The sequence below is a fragment of the Mya arenaria genome, chromosome 12 (genome assembly GCF_026914265.1).
Source record: "Mya arenaria isolate MELC-2E11 chromosome 12, ASM2691426v1".
Lineage (NCBI taxonomy): Eukaryota > Metazoa > Mollusca > Bivalvia > Myida > Myidae > Mya > Mya arenaria.
This window is the reverse complement of record NC_069133.1, coordinates 53123534-53133909: the sequence shown is the minus strand read 5'-3', so window position 1 is coordinate 53133909 and position 10376 is coordinate 53123534. Positions and strand designations below refer to the sequence as shown.

The window sequence follows — 10376 nt, the reverse complement described above, 5'->3', positions numbered from 1 at the left end:
TGTTCACCATAAACCATGCTGAAGTGTTTACCACCAATCGTGTTGCAATGTTCACTATCAGCCATATGGCAGTTTTCACCACCAACAATCCTGCAGTTTTCACTAAACCATGTTGCAGTGTTTACCAACAACCATGCTGCAATGTTCACTATCAGCCATGTTGCAGTTTTCACCACCAACCATCCTGCAGTTTTCACCAAACCATGCTGATGTGTTCACCAACAACCATGCTGCAATGTTCACCACCAACCATGGTGCAGTGTTCACCAACAACCATGCTACAATGTTCACCATCAACCATGCTGAAGAGTTCATCACCAACCGTGTTGCAGTGTTCACTATCTGTCATGTGGTAGTTTTCACGACCAACCATGCTGAAGTGTTCACCACCAACCGTGCTCTAGTGTTCACCATCAACCATGCTCCAGTTTTCACCACCAACCGTGTTGCAGTGTTCACTATCAGCCATGTTGCAGTTTTCACGACCAACTATGCTGCAGCTTTCATCACCAAACATGCTGCATCTCTCACCACCAAACATGCTGCAGTCGGTGGTGAGTGGCTGATGCAGTATTGTTGATGGGTGGGTGCTAATACATTGGAAGTGATAGGGCTTGCAGGCTATTCCCGCAAGTTACAACATAGAGGTTGGAGAATATTGCAGCATGATCTGAGTGCACGCTGCATCATGGTTGATGGTGTACGCTGCAGAATACTTGTGGTGGGTGCTGCAGCATGGTTGTTAGTGTATGCTGCATCATAGTTGTGGTAGACGCAGCAGCATGGTTGAAAGTGTATGCATCAGCATGGCTGTTGGTGAGCGCTGCAGTATGGTTGATGGTGCGCGCTGCAGCATCGTTGTGATGGGCGCTCCAGTATGGTTGTTGGTGGGCGCTGTAGTTTGGTTTTCGGTGGGCGCTGCAGTACGGTTGTTGGTTGGTATTGCAGCGTGGTTGTTGGTTGGCACTGCAGCATGGTTGTCATGGGCGCTGTAGTTTGGTTTTCGGTGGGCGCTGCAGTTTGGGTGTTGCAGCGTGTTGTTGGTTGGCGCTGTAGTTTTGTTTTCGGTGGGCGCTGCAGTACGGTTGTTGGTTGGTATTGCAGCGTGGTTGTTGGTTGGCACTGCAGCATGGTTGTCATGGGCGCTGTAGTTTTGTTTTCGGTGGGCGCTGCAGTTTGGGTGTTGCAGCGTGTTGTTGGTTGGCGCTGCAGCGTGGTTGTGATGGACGCTGCCGTTTGTTGTTGGTTGGCGCTGCAGAATGGCTGTGGTGGGTACTGCAGCCTAGTTGTGGTGGACACTGCAGCTTGGTTGGTGGTGAGCGCTGGAGCATGGATAATGTTGCCATGATTTGATAATCGTTGATGGATTTCTTATTATGATCATCAATAATCGATTATCCTCAGAGCTTATTAGTTTCTTATACCTCTCAAAATAGTCACATTCTGCGGTGCCTTCAACATTGAATGTCTGTAGGGCCACACTTTTTGTAGAAAAAATTATTATACCCCAACAAAATAAAGTTAGGGGGTACTACTATAAGAGTGAGCTTGTTGGTCGGTCCGTTTGTCGGACATTTGGTAGGTCGGTCCGTTTGTCGGACATTTGGTAGGTCGGTCCGTTTGTCGGACATTTGGTAGGTCGGTAGGTTTGTTCGGAAGATAATAATGAAAGGATAAAGGTAAGGTCAAGTTCGATCTTTGTTGCAGTCCGTTGTTTGGCGGTGTAATATTTTACCATTCCTGTATCCAGATGGTATGTCGGGGCAGGGGGTATTCGTCATTCAGTTATAAATGTTGTAAAATTGATACTAGTATATTCAATCGTACTGTTTTGAAATGTAATACAGACTCATGAAAGGGTTGAAGAATTTGAATTCATTTTGGTAAACATGATTAACATCTTATAATACAGGTCAGGTTCGACTTTGGTAACAAACAACCAACTTTATACAGAGTTGTGGTCCCCTTTCTGCTTAGAACTTGACAAAAATATGGTGTCTGGAAAATGATTCATATATGGGTGGACGGACTTAAATCATATTTTGTACGCATGTTTATCACCTCAAACATATAGGTGATGTTTGACTTTTATTTCGAACAACTAATTTTATGGAGTTGTATTCCATTTTCTTCATAGAATCTGCAACACCAAGGAAATGATATCCACACAATAAATCATGAAAAGGTTGGCGGATATTAGCTATCTTTAGTACCCATGTTAAACACTATTGACTGCAAGTCAAGATTGACTCAAGCTACATACCACTTTTTTCTGCCCCTTTTCAACTCCGAATTTGCCAAAAAAAACTAACAGTGTCCGGATAATAAGTAATGAAGAGTTGACGGATTCGAATTATATTTGATACACATATATAACACAATAAAATACAGGTTAAGTTTCACTTTCTTTACAAACTACACAGTCCAATTTTAGCCACTTTTCAATTAAAAAAAGTCGAAAATTAGTGTCCGGGTGATAACTGATGACAGGGACAATATATTTAAATATTTCTTGGTGTTTAACAATTTAAAGTTCAACTTTGATTACAACCCGCTGATGTTTTGTTACACCACCTGATGTAGCACTGTTAAAACATTATTTTGAAAACAGGTTTGTTGAAGTGTTTGAGGAAACTAATCACCTAATCAAACTCCGGTAATAAAACGAATGCGGGGCTCTTTAGGTGACATAAACTGCCCTTTGTATCATTTAATATGCTAAAGAAAACGAAAAATTATCTTTATTTTAATTCATCATTCAAAGCAAAATGTTGCCTTCCGACATAGCATTTGTGACGTAATTTATCACGTGGTATACACACAATGAAGTACTATATGTTGTGATTTCATTACACCTTAGTTTGATAACAACCCACTGATGTTTTGCGGAGTTATGACCCGTTTTTTTTAAAAGAAATAATCTACCATTCCTATGTCCTAGCGGCGAGTGTAAATATTCGTCCGCCCTGTGCCAGTTCTAGTTTCAAGGCGAATTTTTTTTTGACCCAACATAACGATAATCAAACTTGATTCACATTTTCTAGACACAAACATTCTTATCATGTTTAATGCTCGAGTAGAAAATGTGACTACTGTGGAAACTACAAAATCGATTATAATTATTCTCTATATTTTAATTAACATAAAACATCTGTTGAAACTACACACATCATTCTAATTTTCACTGTAAAGATAGCATTTATTAAAGACTGAAGAAGCCTTATCTGGTCAACTCCTTGTCTTCATTAGTCTACCCTTGACGTTGTCTTACCCTGGTCTTATCCTAGTGCACTGTGAAGTGCACTTCTTGTTAACTAGAAGTGCACTAAACGTGCACCAACAACTCTCAAGTTTGGTCCTAACAGTGGAAACTAGTGTTGACACAGCTGCTCACTGTTAGTACAATAAACAGGAACACATGTTTACATATGTTCTTTTATTAAACATTCAATACAATAAATTTCTAAAATCATTAGTCAATAACATAACATTTGATCATATAAACAAACAGATCATCATCCCTTACCTACAAAAGACCCAAGAGCACCACAAGTGAATGTCAATGCTCATCTGTTTGTTTTGTTTTCAGTCAATAAAGGGGCATAACTGTAGTACTATTTAATCCAGAGGTAAAGGCCTTCATACATGTATGTATGTTGTCTCAGGCACCATGTGAACCAAATTCCATATGAATACCCTGAATGATTTAGAGTAAGGGCAGAGCTAACTATGCCAAGGCTATGATGATACCTCAACTTCTTGGAAAAACAGTCAAGCTGAAATTTAAGACAGCAACATATTGGTCCCAGACAGGCAAAGTACCGGTATCGTTATTGTAATTTACATATGTGCAAATGTAATGCTGAATTAATATATGAAAATGAAAGAACACAGACGAAACAAATTCAAAATAGAAACATTATATAAAGACAAGCAGGGTTGTATTACATTCAAACAGAATTTTGAAGTGTGTCAATATTTTTAATGAGTGAAGACAAATAAAGTGAAGGTACATGTAAATCAGGTTTGGTAGATTCAAAATCCTTGATAGTACATACCGGCTAAATGTTAATTCAATTTAAACAAATGATAACAATATTGATTTTCCTCTAAAACACTGAGCACCTAAACAATAACTATAGTATATTAAATAGTATCATTATGGTAGCCTGAAGCATATGATAAATTATGATCGACATAAGGATGACAAAAAATAGCCAGCAATACTTTTGTCAAGTTGTCATTCAAATTTAGATCCATCTCATTTGCCACTTTAAACTAGTCTGATGAATGTTTGTACATATATACCAAATTATACTTGGAACGGTCTGTGCTACAAATTCCTGGTATATTATATGCTATTCATACCAACTAGAGCCTGGGTTAACACAGTTGAACCTCATATTTATTCAAACAGTCTCAATTTTGAATCAAGACTTATGTCTCAGAAAATTGTTAAAATTAAATGGCAAAAAAATAATCTCATTTCCAATCCTTTTACTCAGGGCTATTCCATTTCATCCATTAAACATAAATATGAAAGATATTGCTATAATTGCAGCCTCTCCCACTCTTCAAAAAATTGATATGGATACTAATACTGAAATAAATACTAAAAATCATAATAATCATAATTAAACAGTATGGGTAGGCTTCAGTATCAAAAATCAACTACTCACAATAATAAGACTAATTGATTGTATACACAAAACACATAATATTAAAACTTGTACAAGGAAATCAAAGACGAGAAAGAACTGCAGAAAATGATAATTTAATCACACACAGACCGCAAGTACTCACAGAAACAATTTGTAAATTGACTTATATGTACAACTGACATACATGTATAAAGTGGCATTCTTCTTTGGCAGCCTCAAACAATTTGGAAAACAATTACCATTTATTTCATTCATAACTTTGTACTAAGCTAGAGGATAAAACCCTCCACTTTATGTTAAAACAGTCATTTGAACAGTTAGGCTGTAGACATATTTGAACCAGCAAATTGAGAATCACATTTAGAAGACTTAACACAAGAGTTTGACAGACCTCTTTAATTAAATAGGAGACTTCCCAAAACAGTTTGTTGCGTCTTCACTATCTGTCTTGTTGTCCTGAGAAAGGAAGTCAATATCAAACGTGGGCATTTCAAGGGGAGGCAAATCAGGTATCAAATCCAACTCACAATGTCCGACATCACCAAATATTGTCTCCCTTGCTTCATCTCTAACCCTCATTTTCTTGTTTTCTCTTTTCAGTTCGTCAACCTCTTTCAGAAGCTGCGAAACATGTTTCCTAAGATCGTCATTGTGGTGCCGAAGGTCCTTTGTTTCCTTGTCTTCACTTTCAGGACTTTCAGACCCTTTAGACTGGAAAACCCGCTCAACAGGTATACCGGAATGGAATGACTTGCTGTTGTCACAATTCTGTCTCCGTCTCAAAAGTAGTCCAATAAGTGAGTCGTTCTCAGTGAGAGTGTGGTAGATGGTGTCCTCATCAAATGGGGATGATTCCCGACAAGGAGTCTGTATATCATATGGATGATGACTGGATAAAGGGGAGGAATGTTCCGCGCTGGTTGAAATAACTGGTCCCTGAAACATTACAAAATTCAGTATTATGTGAAATTGATTTAGTTATAAATGCAGATTGCAAAAAGATATTAGTAAAATATAAATTTATTGATTTGAAAGATGAACATGCATGTACACTTACATTGACAGAACCATTCTGTTTTTCTTCATACAATGTAAGTGTATTACATGGTATTAAACTTTCAAGATTTGAGAAAATACAACATTCCTTAAGCCTACATAATAAAAAGGCCTCAGGAATATCAAGTCCAATCATTTGTTGACACAATATAAAACCAACTTTTATAGTTCAGAATTCCGTCTATATTTAAAGGAAAATAAAATTAAAGAAAAAAATCTGCAATTGTCATGAATAATTCTAACACCAACCTGTAGACTTGTCTGAGTACCAACATCGCAGTAATGAAGCTTGTTTTGTTGTATCTGAAGCAGCTGAGCGCGACGCTGAACATCATACAGTCTGTCCGTCTGTTTGATGTGGTGAGCGTGCTGAAGACGTAGCGATTCTAGTGCCTGGTCCGTACATGTCTGTTGTGGATAAAGTAGTTTAGTCCAATCTTTATGGCTCTGTGGCAGCTTTTGTGAATCTTGTGTCTTATCTTTATGGATCTGCTGCATGGCTTCAAGGATATATTCTGCAAAGCAAATAGACAAAATTACATTGAAACTCTTATTCTTTCAACAATTTAATATGATAAACACAACATGTTGCTGTATTGTTTGAAATAGCGCATAATGGTTTCCCAGTTTAAATCATATCTGTTTATGAGTACTACAGATATATATACCAATGCTTTTTTTTTAAATATTTGGATTTACGTGGTAGACAAGCATATTAAATTTCGAATTGGAAAAATGTACATGAAATGGGAAAGATGCAGTGTCGTAAGTGATACATAAGTAAGATTCAATGCTTTGTACACAACGATGTCAATTTTATGTAAGATTTTGACAATTTTCCTTTTTTCTTGCAATTGTTTTATCTGGTGTCTAGACCCTTAAAGAATTCAAGAAAAAGATGGACAGATTCTCATTAAAATAAAATTAAGAAAGAAAATCATAACATTAGAAGTTTAAAACAACAGACATATTTGTATATTTCTTTGTTGTCGAATTTGACACATGGTCCAAATAATGTTGTTGCTTAATAAAAGCTACGTAAAACACACTTTAAACAAGAGATGTTTGTCAAACATTATGCCCCCCCTAAGAGCCATGTTGTCAGGATTATATGGGCAAATAAATGAAATATGCATGGACAGGAATGACAGCTGATTTGTCACTGACATTGGATGCCGTTGAGGCAGTTTTAAGGTTATGACCATTCAAAGTGTGAGGATAGTGTGTTATGACCATGACCTTTGACCTCAAAATCCATAGGAGTCATCAGCTGGTCACCAAAAATCTAAATGTCAAGTTTGAGGGCCATGTGTGCAGGCATTGACAAGTTACCGCACAGACAAGCTTTTTTTTCGTTCAAGGTCACTGTGACCTTGATCTAGTGACCTTGATCTTTGACCCCTAAAATTATAAGGGGTCATCTTCAGGTCAGACACAACTCCAAGTCAAGTTTGAGGGCCATGGGTGCAGGCATTGTCAAGTTATCACTCGAAACATTTTCGCATTCAAGGTCACTGTGAACTTGACCTTTGACTCGATGACTTCTAAAATCAATAAGGGTCATCTACTGGTCAGGCCCAACCTTCATGTCAAGTTTGATGACCATAGGCCCAGGAATTGTCAAGTTTGCTTGCAAGGTCACTTTGACCTATACCTTGGTCAAATGTGTTTTACCCGGAATTCTAAAGGAAATATGTAGAGCTATTACCGGTATTATCAACTGTGTTGGCATTGAATTTGGTTAAGGTGAAATCAATAGGGGTCATCTACTGGTCAGGCCCAACCTCCAAGTCAATTTTGAGGGCCATGGGTGCAGGCATTGTTGAGTTATCACTTGGATTACCTTTTATCATTGAAGGTCACTGTGACCTTGACCTTTGGCCCGATTACCCCCCAAAACAATAGGGGTCATCTACTGGTCAGGCTTAACTTCCATATCAAGTTTGATGACCATAGGTCTAGGCATTGTTGAGTTATCAATCTGACAAGCTTTAAAATTCTTTTACCATTAAAGGTCACTGTGAACTTGACCTTTGACCTGATGAGCCCTTTAATCAATAGTGGTTATCTACTGGTCAAGCCCAACCTTAATGTCAAGTTTGATGACCATACATCCAGGAATTGTTGAGTTATGACTCAGACAAGCTTTGGTCTACCGACGGACCGACTGACCTACATGTGCAAAGCAATATACCCCTCTTCTTCGAAGGGGGGCATAATAATAATGACACGAAGAGAAAAGTAATTATTAATCATTTTATACATTAGAACTACAAGTTAATCATTACAGCAGTAAGTTAATCTCATATCAAATTAATTCACAATTTATTATAATTAAATTGTAATACAATCAATTTATACCTGCAGCCCTATTGTGACAGGCTATGGCCTCATCAAACTTGCCTGCTTTACACAGCATGTCAGCCTTTCGCCCCTGTTGATGTGCCTTAAAAACAAAGCCATTGCAATGAATGATGATGGCTGAATGGCTACTGTATGATCACTCTGAAGCTTGAAGCATTGATGATGATTAACTATAATACTTGATGTCACACTGGAATGGTAAATGGTTAGAACATGTCTTATAGCAAGTACTTTTCAAAGCTCATTGTATATTTATCCCTAAAGAAGCTGTTATACTTCAAAGCTCAGTGTAAAGTCATTATGGAAACCATTATGTGACTTTGAGTTTTTTAATACTATTATAATTTGTCAGTAAAGGAAATAATTGTATGTGGGTTACATGTCAGCATAAAGCATCCGTTGAAACACCTTGAATCACCACAAAAATCTCCAAAAACTATTACACGTAACTAAAAGAAATGCAGTTATTTCAAATTAAGAAAACTAATGATAAACTAGGATTGCTTTTTTGAAAACGCGCTTGTCTCCCCAATTGTGTGGTCGTAGCTGGGAAAAAATAAATGATGGACATGAAATTTGTAATTTTGGACTGGAGACGAACTAACATTGAAGTTTGGTTTATTCACCCGTATTAAATAGTGAACATCTACTGCGGCCTTGACCTTTGATCTACTGATCTCAAAATCAATAGGGTTCATCTACTTGTCATGACCAACTAGCATACCAAGTATGAAGTTCCTTGGTACAAGCGTTCTTTAGTTATTGAGCAGAAACCATTTTTAAGCTTAACTGCCAACATATTGTTTTTTACCTTTTAAGGGAACCCTGTCCTTTGACCTTTTGATCTCTAAATCAATAGGGGTCATCTACTAGTCATGAATAACTAGCATACCAAGTATGAAGTTCCTGGACCCAAAGGACATTTCGTGGCTTCACAAATGTCAGTCAGTCATACCATCAATTCAATATCATTTATTTCCTTAATTTCACATATTTTTTTATACACATAATATAAATACATATTTCAAAGTATTATACTTGGTAATGTTTGGGTCATTTTCGGTTGTCTTAACAGACTTAAATGACATTTGAAGTCAATTGATTAAAGTTAAAAACAGTGTGAAAATCCTGAGAACACGATAAAAAATATATTCAAGGGTTATATGCAGCAAGCTTTGGTATTGATTTATATCATGTTTACAATCATTTCTTATACAAAATGGAGTAAGCAAAGCACAAGAAATTTTGGAAGATTTTATTTCGGAATAACTTATTCGATCATGGACCTATAAACTTTTATAATAGAACCTAAAATTGGTTTATAGGTCCTTGATTCAATTAAATATCAACAAATATGAGCATTAAATTGAAAACAATATGAACATTGATGAACAAAAAAGTTCAATCTTATCATGTGGAACTGTCAAATCAGACAAAACATGTAACAGTGAAAACCCTTATAGTACCCTACTGTTCTAGTACTACTAATCAAATTGTACCCTTCAATTTTTGTTCATGAATGTTATATTCCTGTTGTTGTACTCATGTTTATTGGACCACATTAATCCAATAAGCCTCAACGTCTTGTGAAGCTTGTAAGTCTCCCCTCAAGCTAATTATATACTGCGGCACACTGACCATCTTTCAGAGAGTATCGCATAATTTCGTACAGCAACAAATCATTTATTTCCCAAAACTGGGTCATCCGAAATTAAGTCAACTTCAAACTTCAGTCGTTTCAGATAACATATTTTCTGTAAGATCAACGAATTTTACATAGAATCAAACAAAAGATTGAAAACAAACCAAATTTAAAGGAGCGTCCATAGTTCTTGATAAATATTGTAGAAAATAGTTATTTTTAATATCGTTAAAATACAAATGAGGCAGACAACAGATCAGCTGTGGTCTGGGGGCAGACAACAGTAAGCTTGTGCTCTGAGCAGTGAATTTTATTCAGGAAACAACTGATCTAATTAGTACTCCCTGAACAAATCTTGGAGAAACAAAACTTTTAATTTCACAAAATTAAAAATAATCCATGATCATAAGATTCCATGACATGGCATGTAGTTCAGTCTAGTTGTAAATTAGAAAAAAATCATGTTTTTTTTACAGTTTAATGCTCAAAAATATATTATTCCTTCGAGTAGGATCCCAGTTTCTTCCAAGCCAATCTGTCTTCTGAAGATGAAACCCATCAAGCCCATCTTCTGTTACACAATACATAATATCTCTAAAGAATGGGGTGGGAGTTTTAACTGACCAATCGCTAAAGCCACTTGCCAAGATCAT

General features: G+C 36.8%; 1 protein-coding gene across 1 annotated transcript; it reads right to left on the bottom strand.

Annotated features, from left to right (window-relative positions):
• Positions 1-3283: 3283 nt before the first annotated feature.
• Positions 3284-9990, bottom strand: LOC128211773 (nuclear receptor-binding factor 2-like). The gene is made up of 4 exons (XM_052916821.1): positions 9888-9990; positions 8079-8163; positions 5967-6232; positions 3284-5597 (listed from the first exon to the last, which is right to left on the bottom strand). Exons 1-4 carry the CDS (start codon positions 9906-9908, stop codon positions 5061-5063), a joined length of 909 nt encoding a protein of 302 aa, XP_052772781.1. The 5' UTR covers positions 9909-9990; the 3' UTR covers positions 3284-5060.
• Between the last annotated feature and the right edge of the window lie 386 nt (positions 9991-10376).

Excerpts from the sequence above, each read along its gene's own strand:
- LOC128211773 (XM_052916821.1), bottom strand. The coding sequence starts at position 9,908 with ATGGACGCTCCTTTAAATTTG. Across the intron at positions 6,233-8,078 it reads CTGTCACAATAGGGCTGCAG|AATATATCCTTGAAGCCATG; the intron begins GTATAAATTGAT and ends TTTGCTTTGCAG. Across the intron at positions 5,598-5,966 it reads GTACTCAGACAAGTCTACAG|GGACCAGTTATTTCAACCAG; the intron begins GTTGGTGTTAGA and ends GTAATGTTTCAG.